Below are 24483 nucleotides of genomic sequence, written 5' to 3' on the forward strand. Positions count from 1 at the left end.
ATGGTGAAGAGAAGCAGTTGTGAAATGAGTGACATGGTTGTTAAGAATGCTGCACGGGCATAAATGTGAGGATGGTCATAAGTGTGAGGACCAGTCAAAAGTGTGAGGACCTGTCAGAAATGACTTTTTTCAGCCCTCTGAGTAGTCCCTATACACATAGCCATGGCCACCTGGTCACATGACCAGCTAGCCACACCCACCCGTCACATGACCTCCAAGCCACACCCACAAAATAAGCCACGCCCACAGAACCGGTAGTAAAAAAATTTAGAACCCACCCCTGGTTGGGGGTCACCACAACATGAGGAACTGTATTAAAGGGTCGCGGCATTAGGAAGGTTGAGAACCACTGCCATAGTTGATTTGCTATACACGGGACTTACTTGAAATAGCAAATATAGTTGTGCAATTTCTGACAAACCAGCACAATAATATTGATATGTAGGAAACACAGTGGCTGCCAGTTGGTTCGCGAATGCAAAATAAAGTGATTACATGTGAAATTCAACTGCCACAGACATATCCCGCCCACTTCCTTCGTTGTGACTGAGAGAACAGACATACAAACTTTCTAAAACTTTTTCTTTCTGCTTCTCTTGTTCTATATTTTGTTTGGTATTTAATATGCTGAAACTACAATAACAAGTAACTATACAGTGGATACCTTAAGCATTAAGTTAAAACAGAAACTTTTATTGCATAACAAATATGATGTAAGTTGATTTTATTTATTAATGCCATATTTAGCTTTAGATGCAAAATTTAAACAATTCTATACTTATCAATATTGATATTTTAGATATGAAAGGTAATGTTCATAATTTTTTTCTTCATCTCTGAAGATTTAAGTTAAAGATTAGAGTGTTAATGATCTCTGATAATATTGTATAAGTTCCATAGTACTCAAATAACATAGTGTACTACTTGTTTGATACATAAATATGTACAACACAGTAAGATATAGAAAAATGGGGAGGGGGAGGGAGGGAGGGAGAAAGGTCAAGCAGAGATTATCCTCCTTAAAAAATACAAGGGATGTTTATACTCAGTAACTCAGCAAAAGGGTGGTAACAGTTCCATCATTCTGGAATAACCTCCATCCTATCTAAGATTAGAATGTTCCATTTCTGATGACATTTCAGAAAGGAGTAAAAAATGTTTTTTTTTCCCAATAGGTGCTTAAGATAATCCTTTCTCTCTCTCTGTTTTTCTATATTTTACTATGCTGTACATATTTATGTTAAAACAAGTAGTACACGATGTTTGAATACTATGGAATTTATACATTATCAGAGATTATTAATACTCTAATTTTTAACTTAAATGTTCAGAGATGAAGAAAAAAATCACAAAGATTACTTTTACCATTACTATTATTAATATTGTTACATGGTATTTTGTATTTTCACATTTTCTTTTTGTTCTGAAAATGTAAATTGCCTAGAATTTTGATAGTAGGTGGGATGCAAATTCATGCACGCCATAGGCAAGCCTATTTACATGCATGCATTCATAACATAGTTAATTAACAAAATAAGTAATAATTTTATGCCACTACAGTACTTTTAATTAGTTCTGATAAAATCTTAAGTTTACATCTTTCTTGCCCTAAGGGAAATGGTTTTGAAGGAAAAATAAAGAAAACTCTTGCTTCCATTTAAATTAAACATATACAAACACATACACATCCTTGACAACTGTAATAAATCTGCATGTTGTTCTCATAAAGTTTTGTAGGAAGAAATATTCTTCTAGGTTCTGCTCCAAGTGGGGAAAAAGACACTGGGAACATGGAGACTGCTTGGAAAGATGGTTTAATGGTGGACAGGATCACATGGTTTGAGTTCCTGAACAGAAAAGGGGCTGAGACGCAGTGAGTCCCTGGGTTTTATGCCCTCTCTGGCTTTGAACATCCTGGAGCCCAGAAAGAGTATCCTGATTGGTTGTCAGACTCCCAGGGGATGGAGGTCTTAGCTAGCCTTGCTGGCTGATGTAATCTTCCCAGGTGCCATGTGGTGAGTTTCTGTTGCTAGATGGGTCCTATTGTGTTGCAGATGATGGTCCATTGACAAAGATTGAGTTTCTGCCTCTGGCCCATTGACAAAGGGTGGGGGCAGGAAGATGGGAGCTGCTTCGTCTTTAAAACATGCTTCTCCATTTTTCATCCAGGGAAACATAATATTCTGCCTTTTTAATATTTCTTAAAATATTTCATTCTTCTAGGAAAGAGGTGGGTGCTAACTTCCTACAGTTTCATCATTAGATCTAATAGACACTAACTGATGTAGTCTTTCATATTATATTTTATCTTATTTTGGGACAATAAAGTCAAAAGTTGATTTCAAATCCATTCTACCACAAATAATTTATATATATATTTCCAGTCCAAGGAACTAAAAACTGTCCCTTTTGAAATGTTTTCCATGCTCCCATTCCTTATGTGGGCTCACCCTCTTATCTGACCATTGCCTAGTCTGAGAGTCTTCATTCTGTCTTTAAAGGACATCCCCAAAACAGGTACTTTAATGGTTGGTACCCAACAATTCAGAGATGTAATAGAACCAAGATGGCCAGAGCTTTATGGTGCACTATTTATTATAGAATAAACTTTATTGATTTAACCTTTTGACCATATCAAAATACAACTCTAATATAAATATACAAGTATATACGGGTACAAGAAAACAATAGGACATATTCATACTAAATGATCACCCACACAGTTAACCCCAATCTGATCTAAGTGTTCCATCTTCGAAATGGTCTTTGAAATAAAGAGTGTAGTCTTACTAGTGATATCCAGCTTTGTTCCCTGCAAAAAGTAAGGTAGTTTCTCCCGGTGCCCTAGTATTTTTTATTTTTTAAATTCCTCCCTTTTAGAAGGAACTTTTCAAATTTAAACTGCCATTGCTTGTAAGTTAATACCATAAAGCCGGTAGGATCAAAGCGATGATTTCTCCGGGATTCCGATGCTTATATAGGAGGACAACACGGAGTTTTAATGCTACTTATTTTGTTTCCCACCTCGGGCTAAATCCTATCTGAATGTCTTTTTCTGTCCACAGTGGGTTTAGGTTACATCCTGCTTTTGGGAAGTGAAACGCCTAATTGGATTTCCAAGTAAAATGTTTTCTTAGGCTTCTTTTCGAAGAGAGAGATCCAACGAAGCAGCATTATTCAATACCTGCGGCTTTTTTTTTTTTTATGTAGTGCAATACCTGCAGATTATTCATGCTTGTATCTGTTGAATAACGCACCGCTGCCTTCCTCACAGGACTCTCCACACTTGCTTCCTGTGCTCAAACCAAGCAGCCACTCCTCCCATTTTCAACGATAAAACCAGAACAGTAAATCCCAGGCACGAAAGCGAAGAGATCTGCGTCAGCAGCCGTCACCCACCCATGCCTCAACAGTTTGAAAGAGAACAAAAGCGGTGCGCATGTGCAGAGGAAACTAATGCTCTCTCCGCGCCCTCGCTTCCCCTCCGCATCTGCCCCCCCCCCCCAAAAATTGTTAATCTCCCAGAGTCCGGAGAAAGTCCTGACGACTGCCATTCCTCCTTGTCCCCGAAGCCACGCCCATCTTGTCGTAGTAGCGCGCATGGGCAGAAAGGGAGCCCTGCCTAAGCTCTGCTCTTGGCAGAGATCGCGGTTGAAACGCAATGGCTACGTCCTCGTGCCACCCGCCGTCGGCGCAGCCTGTTACTCACCTGATCTTTGACATGGACGGTCTGCTTCTGGGTGCGTAATTTACGCCTGCTGTTTTGCATCCGCCAGCTGGGCAGTCTGGTTCATGGCGAGAGAAGGCCGCGGATTTAGGTCTGTCCTCTTGTTGGCAGGACTGGAGCCGAGTGCTACTATTGCTTCGCAGTCGTGCGCCGGGGCACGTTGTGCTAAAGGCGGCGGTGTAGCCTGTGGTTTCTCCCGCCTCCTTGCTAGTAACTGAGATTCTGAAAACTGCCAAGTGCAAGTGTGTACACACAAACAGGAATGTCCTGCTGCTGTAGAAGGAAAGCACAAAGTCAACAGGCAGTCTATGATTGCTTTGTTTGTGGAGTCCTCGCTCCAAATTGGTAATTTGCTGGTTGCACAACGTGGCATGACGATAACAGTCCTCCTTTCTACCATCACGTGGACGTTTCAGATCGTCTTCATGTGCATAGGATACTGTATAGAAAAAAAAACGAGAAGTTGAAGTCTTTTAAGAAGAATTCAATCCTTAGAGATAAGATGAAAGGGCCTTACAGTAATGTTAACTGCCTTATTGTTTAATAAAAAGGACTGTAACTACAGTTAACTTAGTCCAGGATTGTACTGAATTTTGATTCCAATTTTGATTCCTTAAACTCAGTGTTTCTCAATGTCAGCAACTTTTAAGTTTTACAGACTTCAACTCCCAGGATAGCTTGTAGAGGAATTTTGGGAGTTGAAGTTATGTTAAAATTGCTGAGGTTGACAAACACTGGTTTTAGCTGAAGTGGAAAGATTGCTGAATAGAACCCACGGACATGATTTTGTCATTCTTTGAAGCCAGATCTTAATCTGTTTATTCAGAAACAAATCCCACAGAAAATAATTATTCTTAAATAAAGGGCAAAGGACAGGAGTAACAAGATGCTTAATACTATCTAGAAACTTTATAAATGAAACATTATTTCAGCCTAAAGATAAAAATAATCCTATTTTGAAGTCTGCATAGGAAAGACCTGCAGTAATAACTGGGCCTCCTGCTGTTCATTACATTAAAGTTGCACTATTTGAAACTTCCTAGTGACTGATCTTTCATAGGAAGTTTTTGAAAAGTAAACTTCCCAATGGTAATGAGAAAAGATAATATGTTTTAACTTGAGAAAATAAGGTGCCAAACAAAAAATATTGTGCAGCTCTGAATTGAACTATGTGTATATTGGTGACAAATATTAAAATGATACATTATAAAGTAATTTACATTTAAGTACAATTTTGAATGGCATATAGTATAGTCAGAGAGCTCTGATTTGATGATAATATAAATATCTTTTTATCTATAATTATGTCTTTTTTCTGTCACCTGTCTATTTACAGGTAGTCCTCGACTTAGATCATAATTGAGCCCAAAATTTACATTGCTAAGTGAGGCATTTGTTAAGTGAGTTTTGCCCTTTCAACCTGAAAGGTTTTACAACCTTTCTTGCCACAGTTATTAAGTGAATCACTGCAGTTGTTAAGTTAGTAACACGGTTGTTAGGTGAGAATCTGTCGTCTTCATTGACTTTGCTTGTTAGACAAGCAAAAAGTGATCACATGACCCTGGAACACTGCAGCTGTCATAAATATGAACCAGTTGCCAAGTATCTGGATTTTGATCATTTGACTATGGGGGGACTGCAATGGTTGTGTGTTAAAAGTGGTCATAGGTCACTTTTTTCAGTGTCATTGTAATTTCAAATGGTGACTGAATGGTTGTAAGTCAATTACCTGTATTTATTGGAACTGTAAGTGCAGTAAACAGAGTTTGAGATCTTAGTTAAATAAGGCACTGATCTACATTATTGGGCCTTCATTCTTCAAATCAAATATGTGGATATTAGTTATTCAGTAAAATTTTTACACTTATAGTTACTGTAAAAATAATTTACAAAAATTTATAATTTTCAGACATGCTTTAAAATACTCTTACCCGTTTCTGATGCTGCTTGTGTATATTTAAAACATTGCATCTAAAATTAGTCTGTCCTTTTGTAAAAGTGAATTTTAAATTTTGGTATGTACTTCAGTATCTGAAATTGTGTTCAAATTAATTTGTAGAATGTGCTCTTTGTGGAGCCCATATTAAATACATTGCCACAGTAATTTTCTTTTGCAGTCTTTTTGTTGACATAAGATCTGAAGTAAATTTATTCAATTTACTAATTACCCTCCCCTTTTGCTGTATATAGCAGCTGCCATGATTTCTTGTTTACCTATATTTATGAAACTGCATTGTTAACAGCAAACAGGTAGACTTCATGTAATTGGTAGGCTGCTTCATAGTAATTATATAATCTATTTTGAAAATTATAAATTTGTAAAAGCTGCTATACTTCTGCAATGATTTATCTTTGTTATTATTGTTTATATTTTATTCCACTGGATTTTTAACTATTATGTTGTTGTATAACTTGTAAACCGGTGAGTCAGTAGATAATATTGGAAATAAATTCAGTAAATAAACAAATGATACTATTCTCTCCTTTCCAAAATGTTTCTACATTCAGTAATATTTCTACTGATGTATGTGCATACATCATTGAAAAGTGTTGACAAAGTCATTCTGCTCATTCAAGATGTTATAAAATATAATTGACTTCCGGTTTGGCACCGCGGCGATCCATTCGTGGAAATAGCGGGGTTCTGATGAGCCCCGCAAAAACCCCGACTGTTGAGCTGCTAGGTCTGCGGACCAATCCTGTCCTGTAGGGACAGGGGAAAGAGAGGGACACCTTGGACGGCCGAGAGGAACAGGCAAGTTCCTCAGGGCCAGAGGAAACCCTCTGAGTTGGCGGCGGGGATGCGGCAGCCATGGCGGCTACCTCGAAGCCGGGGCAAACCGGAGAAGCATTGTGCAGGAGGAAGATTGGAGAAAAAGAGCGAAGCGTTTGGAAGCTGGGTGAGTGATATTAACCCAGGCGGGAACAGCGCTCAAAAAATGGACTTTTACAAGTGAGCCCTTAGCCTTAATTAGCGGCTATGGATTATTGGGGCAAGAAGACTTAGTAAAATAATTTGCAGGAGGAAGAGACCCATCAAGGAGTTACTTTTATTATGGACCGATTTGGAATGACTGTCTGTTGGAAAGTTACAAAACTTTGAAATCTCTTTAAATTGGAATGGATTACTCTTGGAAAGAGAAAGAGAGGAGAGGCAATAAGCAGGAATCTTTAAAAACTAAGGGGAAAGGACAAGCGGACAATTATATAATGGAAAAAATGGAGAATTGTGAAAGTGTAAATTGTGGATTGCTTTTGGCCTGAAAGAGAAACAGTGTCTTGCTACCTAAATTGGATTACTTTGAACAACCAAGGGTATTTGACTGTGGGGATTCCCAATCTGTCTATTGGTGGTTTTATTGATGAAAAGAAAGAAGAAATAAAATAGAACAATTAAAATTGAACTAGTAGGCGTAGCAACAAAAGAAAATGGCGCAGCAACCAAAAAAGGGACAATGATACTAAATATGGAATAGATGTTACAAAAGAGCTAAACTTTACAAGAGTTTTTAATTTTGATAATATTGAATTTGAAAAGGAACAGTTTTGGACAGATGGGAAAAGGAAGAAATAGAATATAGCTGGTTGTGAGATAAGAAAAATAAAATAGCTTGATTAAAAATGGAAAAGTTTAAATTTTTGAATGAAGCTTGAATATTAATAGGAGGTGGGTTTTTTCCCTTCTTTTCTTTTTCTTTTCTTTTTTTTCTTTTTCTCTTCATTACCTTTTTCTTTCTTCTATTTCTTTTTGTCTCTTTCTTTTTTACTTTTTATTTCCATTCCTTTTAAATTTGACTATATATATATATATATATATATATATATATATATATATAGACACATATATCAATCTGGTCATGAAACAAGAATATAAATGATTAAATGAGAATAGGATGTTTTAAATATTTAAATGAATTTTGAATATTAACAGGAGTTATTTATAGATTTAATAATTAGAGAAAATTGATTTTAAGGCAGATAAAAATGTTGCTTTCACAGAAAAATAAGAATAAATATGAAATGGGATGAATTTAAGGAAAATTTATAATCCAGGAGAGAATATGTGAGAAGATATTTGTTGTAACACGTTTGTATTTTAAATTGGCGGGAGATATGTAGGAGAATATGTTGAAAAAGCAACCTATGTAATATGCTGTGAATCAGCTAAAATAAAACAGCTAAAATAATAGATGTAAGAGTGGAGGAAAGCATGCTGGCAATCAGCAATAATAGACCTTGGAATGGAGGAGATCATGCTGGTAATCGGCGGAAGGAGTGGAGGAGATTATGCTGGAGAACAGTTAAAACAAAATGCTGTGAACCAGCCAAACAAGTAGAATTAGGAGTTGAGGAAAGCATGTGGTAATCAGCGACAATAGATTTAGGAGTGGAGGACATTATGCTGGTAATCAGCGGAAGGAGTGGAGGATACCATGCTGGAGAACAGCTAAACTAAAATGCTGTGAACCAGCCAAATAACAGATTTAGGAGTGGAGGAGATTATGCTGGCAATCAGCGGGAGGAATTGAGGAGATTATGCTGGAAAACAGCTTGCTGTGAACCAGCTAAATAATAGATTTAGGAGTGGAGGAGAATATGCTGGAATCAGCGAGAGGAGTTGAGAATATGCTGAAAACAACTAATTTAGTTGTGAACCAGCTAAATAATAGATCTAGGAGTAATGGAGAATACTCTGGAAATCAGCCAAAATAAAGTAGATTGGGAACTAGATAAAACTATGGATGGAAATGTGGAATGAATGATAATGTGAACCGATTCTGAAGTAATGTTATGTAAAATGAGAAGCGTATTTCATGACAAGATTAAGGAAATTAGATGTAAATCAATAGAGGTTAAAATATAGATCAGGAATTCTGATTGACAAAATGATATAAATTTAGAATGGTGTTTATTTGGAAATGAAAGATTGTATACAAAAAGGAGTTGTGTTTTATTTGTGACTTAAGATTTATGGTGATACAATAGAATGCCAAGTATTTAGAATAAGATGGTAGAATGTATAATAAAAAATTGGTGATTTGATTTTTTTTTTCTTTTTAAAGATGTAAATGGATGAAATTTGGAATCAAATTGGTTAAAGAAGTGTGGGCAATTGTACTTATCTAATACCGGACCAAACCTTTGCTCTTAAAAGATGTATTTTATGTCTAAGATGTTTAAAAATAAATAAAATATTTTTTTTAAAAAAAGATGTTATAAAATATAATTAAAGAATGAATTTTTGCTAATTTTTCATTTGTATGCTTATAATGTTTATAGGAAGAGCTATGATATAGCTTTTTTAATTACACATCATTACAGTTTCTGCAGTTTTAAAACAGTCAAATTCTTAAATGATGTACAAAACATTATTGACTTCTTAAATGTATGTAACTTCAAAAAATCATTGGAGTGTGTTTCATTAAAAGTAGTTAACTATCAAGTGAAGTTATAAGGCTTTTCAATTGGCTAAAATGAAGTTTATTGATCAGTTAATGTAATATATTTTTCTTTGAAGACTGTTGAGTGGTACTATATCATAATTTGGTTTTTTGTGACTACCTCAGTACAATCCCCAGTGTCTTAAACCCTAAAATGCATATCATTAAATGAAATCTACCAATGGAATGGGTTGGGTATGTGTCTTTACTAAAACTGGTTATAGTATAAAAGACACATTTTTCTAAATTAACTATCTTGTATTAAATACCTTCTACTCTTAAATGCTTTGTTTTTTATTGCTGAGTGTTGAAGGTTTTAATACAACTATTAAGGATCTGTTGATATAACACTGACAATGAAATGGCTAGAATATAAAAAAAAAACCTCTAGACGTTTCTAAAAGAATGATGATTTTTTTCCTTTGCTTGCATAATTTTAAAAGCTTTTTTTTAAATCTTGCTTTTATTATTTTTACAAATAAGGTGGTAAATATACCTAATATTACTTCTTTCTACTATTTTTCCCATATCAGCCCTGTGAGGTAGTTGGGGTTAGAGTGACTGGCCGAAAACTCACCAGCCGGCTTTCCTGCTTAAAGCAGGACTAGAATTCGGTTTCCCAGCTTCAAGCATGGTGTCCTAACCGCTAAACTAAACTGCCTTAGATGTCTTTTAGATTTCTGATATAAGTGTTAAACTGTAGTTTTGGTATCATTCAAAGCTGCTGTTGGAACTGAAAATCTTATAATCAAATGTTTTTATTAATGAAGTACATTGTAATTATTTTGTAGTACAGTTTCCACATTTTATAGTACATTTTCCACATTTTTAGCAACTTTCTTTAATCACATTAGATTCCAGTACCACAGAGTTTTAGAAAAACAAAATTCCAATCACATCGATTTGGCTATTTAAGAACGAGTGCCTAACTCATTGTGATTGTACTTTTGCTATTCTCGAAACTGATACCTGATATGTAGTACCTATGTAGTATATATCAGGTACAATTTACAGCTGTAGTAACACTAAATTTGGCAAGTAGACAAGAAAATCAGTGTTGGCATTAGATGATTTTTTGTGAAGTCTCTTTTTATGCCTAAGGCAATAATAGATTGAAAATACAAATCTGCTGACTCATAACTTCTTGAAATCCCTATTATTTTGCTGTACTTTTTTAGCATCCTGTGTGTTATAAAATAAGTACATGTGAGGCAGTGGTGTATTTAGCCGGTTCTATCCAGTTTGGATGAACTGGTAGCAGCGGCTGCGGGAGGCTCTGCCCACCCACCCAGACGTAATCACGTCCTGTTTTTGATGCTCTGCGCATGTGCAGAAGGTCCTGCGCATGCGCAGAGGTCGCTCATGCGCTCACATTTGCGAACCGGTAAGTGAATATCACCCCTGATGTGAGGGGCAATATGTGAGAGGTTGTTTATCAAGTGAACTGAGAGCAGAAGATGCTTTTATAGGTTAGATTTTTTTTATTAAAGTAGGCTTTTTCTAGCTGGATGTGCACTGGTAGGCTATTCATTGGGAAAACTGCTCTATCGTCATCCTTTACAGAGTTAATACATAATACATAATTTACATAATAATGTAAATAATGTAAATTGTTAATACAATTTACAGAATATATTATTGTATATTGATTCAGGTAAAAGAATTGAAACTATAATGCATTTTTCCAGTTGTAAAACAATGTTCAAGTAATGTGAAAAAATGTAGTAAAATTTGGACCACATTTGCTGTAATGATTGAAATACTGTACTGATCTAGAAACCAGGACACTGAGTTCTAGTCTTCCATTAAGCATGAAAGCTGGCTGGGTGATTTTGGGCCAGTTATTCTGTCCAGTCCAACCCACTTCACAGGGTTGTTGTGGGGAAACCTGAGGGTGGGAAGATAATGTAAGCTGCTGTAAACTGTAACAGTAATCCTGGGTTACAAATATAATAATGAAAAATTATAATTTTTTCCTAACCCTAACTATAGATATGCTGTAGAAAGCTAAGGAATTTGGTAAGTAATTCATTCAAAATATATTGGACTATGATTCCGTTTACTCATAACTCTTCTGGCGATGATCAGAATTGTTATACAAGGTCTTTGGGAGACATCAGAGTAGGGAGTTTAGGTTAAGTGCATAAATACTCATAGCTAAATGTAGCCTTTTAAATGATCTTCCTAGGTCCATTTCACAATATTTACATTATTTTGTGCTATATAAACACCTGAATATTCTAGCATTTCTGCCCGTTTACCTATGTATGTATTATATCTGAATATTATACATGAAATTCTATATATGATGTATTTACTTGAGTATTCCTTGCTGTTCAAAAGAATGTTTGGTATGAATTTTTTTGTAGAAAATACACTTTTCATGTAAATATTTCACACTGCACACACTTTCCCTTAACATACCTAAAAGAAATTCACCACTGATTTCTTGTATGCTTCTATAAAAAAATGTGTAAACTTATATTTGTACAGCATAAGAAGTACACTTTCACAAAACCCTGCCTGTTTTTAAATTTTCCAAACAATATAATTGCTAGAATATGTTTGAAATCCTAGACCCAACCAAATTAAAATACCTTTTTAGGTGCACATAATTTCAACCAAAAAATAACTACTGAATTTTAAATTTTATAGACAAAAAATGAAGCATAAGCATAATAATAAGTATCTGCTTACAAATTCAAATTCTCTGTACGTCTTTCTCTAAAGTATTTTTGTTCACTGTGACCTGCTGTTTCACAGTTCTCCCTAATCGAGAGCTGGCTTATAGAAACCTCTACATCAAGTTTCCTGGATGAGCTAAACTGTTAGTTTAAATTTTAGATTCAGTTATATTAAGATTCCAAAAATAACGTAAAATCACTTATATTTTATTCTGTAAATTGAAAGGATATTCCATAATTCATAAGATGCTTACAATATCAAAGAAAGAGTTAAGTGCCTTTCCAGTATAATGAGGCTGAAAAACATACAAAAGCACCATTATGTTTTTCTCAGCACAAGGTCAAATGTATTGGTTCTGATAGGTACCAAGATTGATAGCGTGAGGATACAAAACAAAAGAAGGGGGGACCCCAAACCCCTGTTCACTTGACAGTTCTACATGAAGCTGTCAGGAGGTTGACATAATGAGAAAATGGCAGTACAAATTATTATAATATCTAATTCTGAACAATGGGCTATTAAGTGCTGAGAAAGCATTGTTCTACCTAAAAATAAAGACCACTGATTTACTTAACTGAGTAGAAGGACAAACTTTATCTCTTGTATTCTTCAATGATATCCCAAAATATAGAAAATGACTGCATTTTGTTTATACTATTTAATAAAATGATGTTTATATATTTAATAATAAATATTTGATTGAAAACTATATGATCTAAAATTTTAGGAACCAAGAAGAGTTCTTAGATATCAGTATACTAAATCTGACAACGCAGTTATCTAAATAAAATAAAAACCAATTACATTAACAAAACAAAATAGATTTATGGTTTATAATTAGTATAAGGAGTAATACTAGATCTTTGCATACAGTAGCTATTATCAAACTATAGTTTGCAGACCGGGCAATGAATCTAGGGAGGTTTATTGTCTTCCTGAAGCAAAAATTAAAGATGTAACTGAGTACCTTACTAAAATAATCAATTCCATGGATTACTACCCCTTTCTTCTTTCATTGTGGGGACCAATAACACAACAATGAATCTGAAAACCATAACAACATATTACAAACAGCTAGGAAAGAAAGTTAAAGAATTAGGAGCACAAATGGTATTTTCATCTATACTTCCAACAAAAGGCTAACATCCAATGAAGGAGCAAAGAATTTTAGAAACAAACCACTGGCTTAAAAAAATTATGTCATCAAGAGAACTTCAACTTCCTAGATCATGGTTTGCATTACCTACATGAAGGGCTACTGGCAAGGGATGGCCTGACCTCACAAGACCTGGAAAGAATATATTTGGAAAACAATTGGTTCATCTTATCAAAAGGGCTTTAAATTAAAATTGAAGTGGGACGGAAGGGCAATCTTCACAACCTTTAGAACCTAATTACAAGCAAAAACTGCTAAATAACAAAATCACGTGAGGTAGGGAGTAAAGAGAAAGAAGAAAGAAAAAAGAAAGACAATGAAATAGAGAGTGATGGAACGGATGGAAATTCCAGTTCAAAGTAGGAGATATAAGAAAGATAACCAAGACCCATAAAGGACTCAAACATACCCAAGACTCATAAAGGACTCATTAGTGCCTATACAATAATAGCAATAGCACTTAAGACTTATATACTGCTTCACAGTGCTGTACACCTCTCTAAGTGATTTACAGAGTCAGCATATTGCTCCCAACAATCTGGGTCCTCATTTTACCAACCTCAGAAGGATGACAGACTGAGTCAACCTTGAGCCAGTGGGAATCAAACTCCTGGAGTGAGCAGTGAGTTAACCTGCAATACTGCACTCTAACCACTGCGCCACAATGATCAAAGTTTAGGGAATAGGATGAACTGTATTAGTATTGGTATGTAATACTGGTATATTAGTACATAAAGGCAAATATGATATAGTTGCTACTACTGAAACTTGATGGGATGAAATTCATGACTGGAATGTACTGATGGAAGGATACGAACTATTCCAAAAGAAGCACACAGGAGGTGGTGTTGCATTATATATAATGGATTACTAAATATCTACAAAAATACAAGAATGAAAACCACCCAGAATTCACATGGGTTAATATAAAAAGAAAAATGGCACTGATATAGGCATATACTACAGGCACTGAACCAAGAAGAAGAAATAGATGAACCCTTTGCTAATCAATTAGTTAATTTATGTAGGAAACATACCACAGTAGTAATGGGAACTTTAACTTGGCTGATAGCAACTGGGAGACAAACACTGCAGCAAATGGGAGATTGATTACATTCCTAATCAATTTAGCTGACAATGTTGTTATCCAAGAGATAGAGGAGGGGACTAGAACAAAAGCTATATTGGACCTAATTCTTACTAACAGAGAAGACGTGATAGAGGAAGTTGAATTTGCCAGAACCTTGGGTGACAATGACCATGTCATATTAGAATTCAACATAATGCAAGCCATAGAATTTAATCCAGCTAGTCTCTTAAACTTTAAAAGAGCTGATGTTAGCAAAGTCAGACAGAGTCTAAAAAAAAATTCCCTGGGTAAAAACTCAGCTCAAGAAGCATGGAAAACTCTGAAAAATATTGTAGAAAGTTAGCACCCACCCCTCTCCTAGAAGAATAAAATAGTTTAGGAAATATTAAAAATGCAGAATATTATATTTTCCTAAAGGGAGAAATATGCTCTTGGAGACAGAAAGCAGCCCCTATCTTTCTTAATATCCATAAGCATATGTCAGCACTTAAGAGATAAAGAGATAGACAGCTCTATTCATAAGCAAATACCGTCAACCAAGATCCAACAATTAGCCCTCAGCCACAATAGGAATTGCCCAACACCCATTCATTGCATCACCCTCAGAAACTTCAACAAAACCTGGGAGCTCAGATAACCAACAAAGCCAGCTATGACCCCTACATAATCCCTACATGGCCCCATGGGAGTCTGACCACAATCAATAGAATACATGTTCTTGCACAGGAACAGTAAGTTCAAATGCAAAGCCCAAAGGGAAGGTTTAAAAGCCACCCACTCTCAACTCCATGTGGTCAGCTGCACCAGAACCATGTGCTTAGTGGTTCTGCTTCATGAATAAACCATCTTTCCAGTCAGCCTCCATATTTCCAGTGCTTTTCTTCCAGCTTGGAACCGAACCATATAGATATTTCTTCCCACAATATGATCACAAAAGCCTAGTCTTGTCTGGGCTTTATGGCAGAGTGGCTAGACGGAAGCCTCTGGTCAGTGCAAAATACCTGGAAGCCTGCATGTAATGGAAGCCTGCTTGGAATTTGCAAAAAAGAAAAAGAAAAAAGCACCTCAGAAGGACTCTCAGACTGTGAGGAACAAGATTGTCTGGTCTGATGAAACCAAGATTTAACTGTTTTCTCTCAATACTAAATGTTATGTCTGGAGGAAACCAGGTACCACTCATCATCTACCCAATATCATCCCAACAATGAAGCATAGTGATGGCAGCATCATGCTGTCGGGATGTTTTATTACAGCAGCAGGGAGTGGGAGACTGATCAAGGTTGAGGGAAAGCTGAATGGATCAAAGTGTAGATATAGTGTATAGTGTATACAGAGTTAGTTATAATGTAACAGAGTTAGAGGTGTTTTAATCCAATTGCCTGCTCAAGTAGGAGACCCTATACCCCTGATGGCGAAGCTATGGCATGCATGCCACCTGTGGCCATATCAGTGGGCATGCCAGCCCACAGCCTTCCCCACCCCCTCGGAGGCCCTCCAGAGACCTGAAACGGCCCATTTCCCAATTCCCAGTTGGACAGGAAGTGACATTTTTTGCTGTCTCCAGCCTCCAGAGACACCTAGAGAGGTTCTGGAGGCTGTGGACCGCAGAAAACGTCACTGTCTGTCCAACTGGAAGTTGGGAAATGGGCCATTTCAGGCCTCCGGAAAGCTTCTGAGAGGGTGGGGAAGGCTGTTTTCGCCCTCCCCAGATGCATAGTGAGGATCTGGAGCCAGGTGAGAAAGAAAAACGGGCCTACCGGGCCATCGCGTGCCAGGAGCGGGAGGGGGGGCGGGGGGTGCACACAAATGTGCAGGGCAAGGCACATAGAATTATGGGTGTGGGCATGTTCACGTGAAACTCCCCCCCCCCCAAAAAAAAGGTTAGCCATCACTGCCCTATACCATTTCATACAAATGGCTGTCCAATTTCTAATCCTGTAAGGGCCTAAACAGGCAGAAATACGTGTGGGTGATTTTCATGCATTTTCAAGGAAAAATAAGATGTTGAAAGATGTCAGCATCTGTAAGATGCTTTAAGTTTTCTGAGAAATCAGATGAAATAACTTATTGCTACCGAGGACAGTGACATAATGTACATTTTTCAGTTATTTGTTCCATCTGTTCCTCATACACCTCTGATTGAGTATAACTAGCAGATTAAAAGCTGGTTGCAGTCTTAAAGACAGTTCCAACTATATTGTACATTATAAAAGAAAATAGGTTATTTGGAAATAGGTTATTTGGAAAAATTGAGGGAGCAGTTGAGGTTGAATACTTGGTCAATTACAATTATTCTGTCTTTGAATCTTCAAGGTAAAACACCTTCATGATTTTGAAATTTAACAACCTTCTAAATTAGTGTTTCTCAACCTTGGAAACTTTGAGAAACAAGGTACTAGAAGCTCATATTAGTTAGTTTCTAGCTGTAGCCTTTTATCCTTTCTTCTCAAGTTCAAGCTTCCTTCAGTAACAGCTGTCCAATTCAAAATATAGAATTTCATCATTTTGATCTTAGATATTATCTCTTATAAATGCATACAAAACTAAATTTAAGCATTTCAAGAGAATAGGGATATTTGTTCCTCTACAGGTATGACTGTCGCTTAGCAACCATTCAAAGTTACAATAGAACTACTTTGGGACTACTTACATCTCGGATTAAAAATTGTGATGGCTGCAGTCACATGATCTAATTTTGGGCATTCAGCAACACAGCCACATTTAAAAGCCATTTGCAGCATTCTGCAGCCACCGCATTTTACGATGGCTTTGCTGAAAATTGGCATTTACTTCCAGTTTTTGGCAAAATGGCACTCATGGTGAACCTTGATTCGCTTAACGACCACAGCATTCTCTTAATGACTGCAACAAAAAAAGTCATAAAATTGTACAACCATCACAATTTATGAGCGTGTTGGGTAGCCGTCATTATGGTCATAAGACAATATTTTAAAATAACAAATTTAAGAAAAGGGTTGATCCTTAGCCTCAAGCTTTATATTCTTGAAAGTAGCCTAAGGAAAACTTATTTGCGCTTGAATTCTTTCATTATATTTTTTAGTATTATAGTATTAATATAGTTAGATGCAAATCTAGTGATGCTAGTAGCAATATAATATATATCTTTTGAACAACTTCTAATGTTTTATTCAAAAGTTGAAAAAACAAATTATTTTGTCTTAAAATATTAAAGGTCTTGAAACGTTACATTGCAACCAATAACACCATACTTTTAAATATGGTCTTATAAGGTAGACATCCGGATCTCTAATCTAAGAATGTTGCTTAGATTTTATTTATTTATTTATTTATTTATTTATTTATTTATTTATTTATTTATTTATTTATTATTGAATTTCTATACCGCCCTTCTCCCTGAGGACTCAGGGCGGTGTACAGCCAAAATTAAAAAACATGCAGGACAAATATTAAAAAACAATTAAAAGATATATAAATGTGGCCCAATTAAAACTCATTACCAATTAAAACGTTTAAAACATTTAAAAACAATTAAAAATTTCATCTTAAGCCAGCCCGGCTTGCTTGAAAAAATGGGTTTTAAGGGCATGACGGAAGGCACTGAGGTCCTGGATTCTCCTTATCTCTGGGGGGAGCTGATTCCAGAGGGTAGGTGCCCCCACAGAGAAGGCCCTCCCCCTGGGGGTCACCAGCCTACACTGTCTGGCTGATGGCACCCTGAGGAGGCCCTCTCTGTGGGAGCGCACGGGTCGATGGGAGGTCATCGGTAGCAGCAGGCGGTCTCGAAGATAGCTAGGCCCTATGCCATGGAGCGCTTTGAAGGTGATAACCAACACCTTGAAGTGCACCCGGAAGACCACCGGGAGCCAGTGCAGCTCGCGCAGGAGCGGTGTTACATGGGAGATGATGGAGCCAATCTAATTAGAGCTGTAAAAAGGGGTTGCATGTTTTTCTCTTGTTGAAAAAGACAAAAATATTTGGTCTCTGCTCAGTTTATAGACTTTGGATTTTGTCTTCCATTCAGATCATTCTTTGAGTAATTATATTTTTTCCCTAACCTTAAATGCCCTCTTCCCTGAAAATCCTGTTCTGAAATCAATTTTATTATGATAAATATTACTTTATCTTGTTACTTCATTTCTTATTTAATATGTGCCACTTTTTCTTGGAAAATATTCCACTATAAACAAATATTGAGTTATCTCCACTATGCTCTTAAGAATTTAATTATTAGTGTCCTTGTTGTTCGTACTCTTAAATAAACGAGCAGTAATCAAGGACTGGTGTCCTGCAGAAACAGTCTATAAAACTGGAATCAGGCCACAGACTCCTTTAATAAATACAATGGGATATATTTATTTGTACATGGTAAATTAGGGTTTATAGATTAGAATATGAAAAGAAAAGATATTCATATAGAAAGCATAATTAGATGGACACAAAATGGAAGATGGACTTTTAGACTCAAAACAATATATTAAAATGTTTCAAGTTAGCAAAGTCAGGATTTGACTTTTGACCGCATTGCTTAATGATGGTATTTAAAGTCCTAATTAATGTTACTAAGTGAGGACTACCTATTGTCCACTTCTTTCTGATTGGTCATTTAGTATTGAGGATTTTGTCCTATACTATTTAAAAGGATAAAATATTTTTTAGATAAAATTTCAACTCTTTTGGTATGTTGATTTAGCTGACTGTTGGTTGAAAACATCATTTTAATGCCGTTTTTCTTTGTTCCACAGATACTGAACATCTTTATACTATTGTGTTCCAAGAAATCTGCAGTCGCTTTGGGAAAACCTACACCTGGGATGTGAAATCCTTAGCAATGGGTAAAAAAGCATTGGAAGGAGCAGAAATCATTCGCGATGCACTGGACCTTCCAATCACCAAAGAAGAGCTGTTAGATGAAAGTAAAATCATGCAAGAAAATTTGTTTCCTACAGCTACATTGATGCCAGGTATTTTGTCTCTTCAATTGTGTGTGCTATCAAATTCCATCTTTACACTTTCAGTCCTAATGGATTGGATACTTTTTTTCTTGGGCCTGATTAACTTAACATTGCTTTGGAATTTAAAAAAGACAGAGATGTATTCCAATAGTATCTTTATATAATAAAAATTAAGTGATAATAGAAAAATAAGCTGTTTTGCCTATAGTCTATGCCAGTGATGGCTAACCTTTTGCAGACTAAGTGCCCAAAGCACACACGCCCAAACCCCCAAAATGTCCCCCACATGCGTGCACGCCCCTTGCACATCCTATGTCCCCCACTCATGTGCATGCTCCCCTGCATGACTGCCGCCGCCCGCGCATGCACGGCAGAGACCCAAAGATCAGCTGGCACATGCACAGCAGAACTGAACTGAACTGGAGCAACAGCTCGTGTGCCCACAGAGAGGGCACTGCATGACACCTCTGGCACACGTGCTATAGGGTCGCCATCACGGGTCTGTGCTATCATTTCTATGCTAAATGCAGTTTCAAAAAGCCAATCAGCATTAGCGAGGGCTTCTTCTGAACTATATGACTATGGATGATCAAAGTGTGTTTGTTTGATAAGGGTACCTCAATGTTCTGAAAGTGAAAAACCTTTTCTACTCCATTATGTAGAATTTGCATGAGAGGTAAGAGTGATGGCCAGCTTTTCAATATGCATTTCTGCAGAAATTAGAAGACTTGACCAACATCAACTAAAATACAAATTTGCGTGAAAATATCTTATGTCACCTTTTATGCTACTAAGTGGAGAATATATCCATCCCAAACCGTTACCTTTTCTAAAAATACAGTGCAGTTGGTCATAAAGTATCAGAAACACTGTTGGAAAGATGCCATGGGATCTGCAGTAAACTGCTGTCAGTCTTTCCTTTCTCATGGTTTCTTAAAAAGGCAGAATGATAACTCATTGGCTTCCCATTGGCAGCAAAATTTTATTTTATAGAGCTTATTAAATATGATTAATTTACTGAAAAATGCATTGGTATTTTTTCTGAAAATGAGTTTCTTTTTACACTGAAAATACAGTGTTTTTTCTTACTTTATGAGTATTAATTCATATATATTTGTTTATATGTTTGAATACATTTGAACATAGGATAAATATGAATAATGTATCTGATACTATGAAACTTTTTTTTAAAAAAAGAAAGCAATAAACTGATGGAATATCTATCTTCTTCTTTATAATGTATCATCAGTCCACTATTTTAAAACAGATTTTAATGTAATTTACTTTTATGTTTCATTTTTGTCTAAATTTGGGAAGTTATTGCAACAGTAATGCAGTTTCTAATAATCTGCTTCAACATTAAAGATAATTTAGAGTCTCTCATATTTTCTTCACTAATCTGGATCACTAATTTTAGCAAATACTTTGCAGCACTGTTCTATGTTTTATGCGGTATGGATTCTAATGAACTTTAGCTAATCAGGAAGTAGCACAACAATGGAAATTCATTTCTCATATTTTGAATTAGAGAGTTGCCTAAAACCCCGTAAAATTACTATTTTATATTCTTAACATTTAGTGCTCTGAAAACTTATCTTTTGGGGGAAATACCATGAGCAAAATAATTTCCTAGATACAATATTTTTGGAAAAGTACCACAATTCTACAACTCTATCCATTAGGTTTACAGAGCACAATACCTAATGTCAGCAGATACTGAAGCTCTATAAATGAATAAACTTTCTCACATTTATAAACTTTTCAGTAATCTAGCAAAGAGCAAAAATTTGGTCTTTACCTTTCTTATTGTCCAAAATTTTCTTCATTGTAACTTCTCAGGACTGATTATCTGCCATCAAGTTGTTTTCAACTGATAACCATGTAGTTACTCTCATACTATATCATCATGTTCCATAAATTAATTCCCATAAAGTTTTGCATTTCCTCTTTCTGCCTGCCTTCCTTCCTTCCTTCCTTCCACTCAGAATGAACAAAAACTTACAACAAAAGTCAAAGATAATAAAAAAAAGTTTCTTCAAACATATAAATAACAAGAAAAAAATCAAGGAAACGGTCCACTAAAAAGAGAAGACGGCAAAGAAGTAACAGGCAGCAGAGAGAAAGCAGAGCTGCTTAACTCATTCTTTGCATCTGTCTTCATGCAAAAAGAAACAATAGTCCAACCTATCAAAACGTAACTGTAAAAGACAGACTAGAAATAAAAATTAAAATAAGCAAAAAAAATGGTAAGAGAACATCTGTCTGATCTTAATGAATACAAATCACTGAGACCTGATGGATTACATCCCAGAGTTCTAAAGGATCTGGCAGATGTTATCTCAGAACCACTGTACCACATCTTCCAAAGGCCCCAGAGCACTGGAGAACTATCAGAGTACTGGAAAAGAGCTGATGTGGTTTCCATCTTCAAAAAAGGGGGAAAAAACCAACCCAGGAAACTACAGACCAATCTGCCTAACATCAATACCCAGGAAGATACTGGAAAAGATAATAATAAAAAAAAAACATCTGCCAACATCTAGAAATGAGTAAAGTAATAACTAAAAGTCAGCATGGGTTTGTAAAAACGGATCATGCCAAACAAACCTTATTTCATTCTTCAACATAGTGACTAAATTAGTAGACCAGTGAAATACTGTGGACATAATATACTTATACTTTAGCAAGGAATTCGACAAAGTAGACCACAACCTACTTGGTAAGCTAGAAAAAAGTGGGATAGATAGCATCACAATCAGATGGATTTGTAACTGGCTGAGAAACCGTACTCAATGAGTAGTCCTTAATGGTACTGTATTTACATGGAGGGAAGTAAGCAGTGGTGTACTACAAGGTTCCGTATTAGGCCCAGTACTCCTCAATATCTTCATAAACAACTTAGAAAAAGGAATAGAAGGGGAATTTAACAAATTAAGCTGGCAGGAATAGCCAACACCCCAAATGATAGGCCCAAAATCCAGATGGAATTTGGCAGACTTGAACACTTTAATGTAGAGAAAAGTAAAGTCTTACATTTAGGCAAAAAAACCTGAAAGTACACATATAGACTGGGTGAAACCAGGCTCAACAGCAGTAACTATGAGAGGAATCTTGGAGTCTTGGTGGACAACCAATTAAATATGAGTCAACTGCGTGCAGCGGCAGCCAAAAAAGCCAATGCAATCCTAAATTGCATTAACGGAGGGATACAATCAAGATCAAGTGAGGTACTAATACCACTCTATAAAGCCTTAGTAAGACCACACCTAGAATACTGTATCCAGTTTTGTTGAGACTCTAGAAAGATGTTGAGACTCTAGAAAGAATGCAGAGAAGAGCAACCAAGATGATTAGGGGACTGGAGGCTAAAACATACGATGAACAGTTGCAGGAACTGGGTATGACTAGTCTAGTGAAGAGAAGGACCAGGGCAGTGTTCCAATATTTGAGGGGCTGCCACAGAAAGGAATAGTCAACCTATTTTTCAAAGCACCTGAAGGCCAAACAAGGAATAATGGATGGAAACTGATCAAGAAGAGATTGAACCTAGAAATAAGGAGAATTTTTCTGACATAGCAATCAACCAATGGAACAGCTTGCCTTCAGAAATTGTAGGACACTGGAAGCTTTCAAGAAGAGACTGGATTGCCATTGGTCAGAAATGGTGTAGGGCAATGATGGTTAACCATTTGTGGATCGACTGTGCAAAGAGTGCGCACATGCGCGTTGAATGTGTGTGTGTGGCCGAACCCCCAAAATGCAATGTGCACACAGCCCCACGCATGCGCCCCAACCCTGCGCATGCATGCATGGCGCCTGCACATGCCCCCCCCCCACATGCACGTGTGCCCCTGCACAATCTCTGCACATGTGTGCATGGTCCCCGCATACCCCCACCCCCCGGGTAGGTGTGTGCAGCCCCCCGCATGTACCCTGCACATGCATGGCAGAGACCCAAAGAATAGCTGGCCAGTGGGAGGCGCACTCATGCATGGCGGAGCTGAACTGGGGTGATGGCTCGCATGCCATCAGAGAGTGCGCTGCATGCCACCTCTGGCACATGTGCCATAGGTTCGCCATCACAGGTGTTGGGTCTCCTGTTTGGGTGAGAGGTTGGACTAGATAATCTATAAGGTCCCTTCTATCTCTGTTAATCTGTTAAATCTGTTCCTCAGCCTTAGTCAGGTTTCAGGTGCAATTTTCACATATAAATTAACCAGTTGTATCGCTATTCCAAAAGCATACCACCATATTTTAACATGTCTTTAGTAACTCATATGTACCTGCAGTCTTAAAGTTTTCAATTGTTTATCAATTGTTGCTTATTATTTTTCCTTGAATTCTTAGTGTTTATATTTTAATTCCATTTATTCTACTGAAGGTTCCTTATTTAGTCCTTTGCACTTAGTTGCATAATTACTTTTTATTTCCATTAAAAAAATTCTGGATTTTTCTTTCTTTTTGAAATCTTAACTATTTCTTGCTTTTGATTGTATTCTTTGCAGTCCTTATCCCTCTGTAACATAATTTGTCTTGTTCTTGGTTTTTGTTAAATTTATTTTATTAGCTGCAAGTTTTTTATGACAATTGTGTTTTTCATTCCACCAAGTATCTGTTTTCATTCTTCTGGCTTGCATAACTAATCTTTGTAACTAGGTAATGTTATGTAACACCACTTACATTGTCTAATATAATTATTTTTATACCATTCTGAGCTGCTTCCACATCTACCGGTACTTTCTTTTGCCAATTTTCAATCATTCAGTTGGGAAAGTATTTTCTAGTATTTCTTTACATTCCTGTTCTTTCTTTCTATATCTTTTTGCATTTACTCTAGTTTCTTTCTTTTTTATCAAATTCTAATCTGCATCAACATTCATAACTTCTCATTATTCTTATAGCCTTCCATAATTCTGTTTTCAATGATAACCAAATGAAACATGCTTTTCCTTTAAATCATTCCATTTCGTTATGTATGTATGAATAGACTTAAATGCATATTTGCATCAAACCAAACTGAAATCTGATCTTCCATAATTGTTGGGTCTGAAAATGGTCTTACTTTTTCAGTACCTCTTATTTTCTTTTACATATTAATTCATGCTGTCCAACATATTTGCACCCTCCCTTTCCATTGATCATACTTCATCTGGAGTGTTGCACCTTTTCCCCAAATATTCATTCTGAATTTTTTTTATTATTTTTCTTCTGTAACATTCAAATACCTTTAACCTATGTATTCCTTCTTTTTGACTACCACGACAACATTAAATCCATATATATATGACATTACATACATATATAAATATACGTGTGTGTGTATGTGTCTTTAATACATAACTGCAATCTATTTTTTCTGTTTCTTGCATCTATAATCTCCTGTTTGTGAGAGTAAAATATTTTCATTCAGATCTATTACCTGATTCTTCTACAAATCATGAGGCAATTAC

The 24483-nt window shown here is 36.2% G+C and overlaps 2 protein-coding genes across 5 annotated transcripts in view; one reads left to right on the forward strand and one right to left on the reverse strand.

Moving 5' to 3' along the window:
* STS (steroid sulfatase) overlaps window positions 1–4125 on the reverse strand; it is a 140281-nt gene extending 136156 nt beyond the window's left edge. For 3 of the 4 annotated variants that reach the window (XM_034431457.3, XM_034431462.3, XM_034431460.3), the window contains exon 1: window positions 3710–4125. The gene's annotated coding sequence lies outside the window, so the exon portion shown is untranslated. The remainder of the gene's footprint in view (window positions 1–3709) is intronic. The other variant, XM_034431458.3, reaches the window with a different exon arrangement.
* The window catches only part of PUDP (pseudouridine 5'-phosphatase), a 72461-nt gene continuing 51563 nt past the window's right edge, over window positions 3586–24483 (forward strand). Inside the window, exons 1-2 of the mRNA XM_034431463.3 lie at window positions 3586–3740; window positions 18824–19042. Of these exons, the coding sequence (XP_034287354.3) occupies window positions 3662–3740; window positions 18824–19042 (298 nt within the window). The 5' untranslated portion in view covers window positions 3586–3661. The remainder of the gene's footprint in view (window positions 3741–18823; window positions 19043–24483) is intronic.

Source organism: Pantherophis guttatus, chromosome 5 (genome assembly GCF_059756535.1).
Source record: "Pantherophis guttatus breed Tessera chromosome 5, ASM5975653v1, whole genome shotgun sequence".
Lineage (NCBI taxonomy): Eukaryota > Metazoa > Chordata > Lepidosauria > Squamata > Colubridae > Pantherophis > Pantherophis guttatus.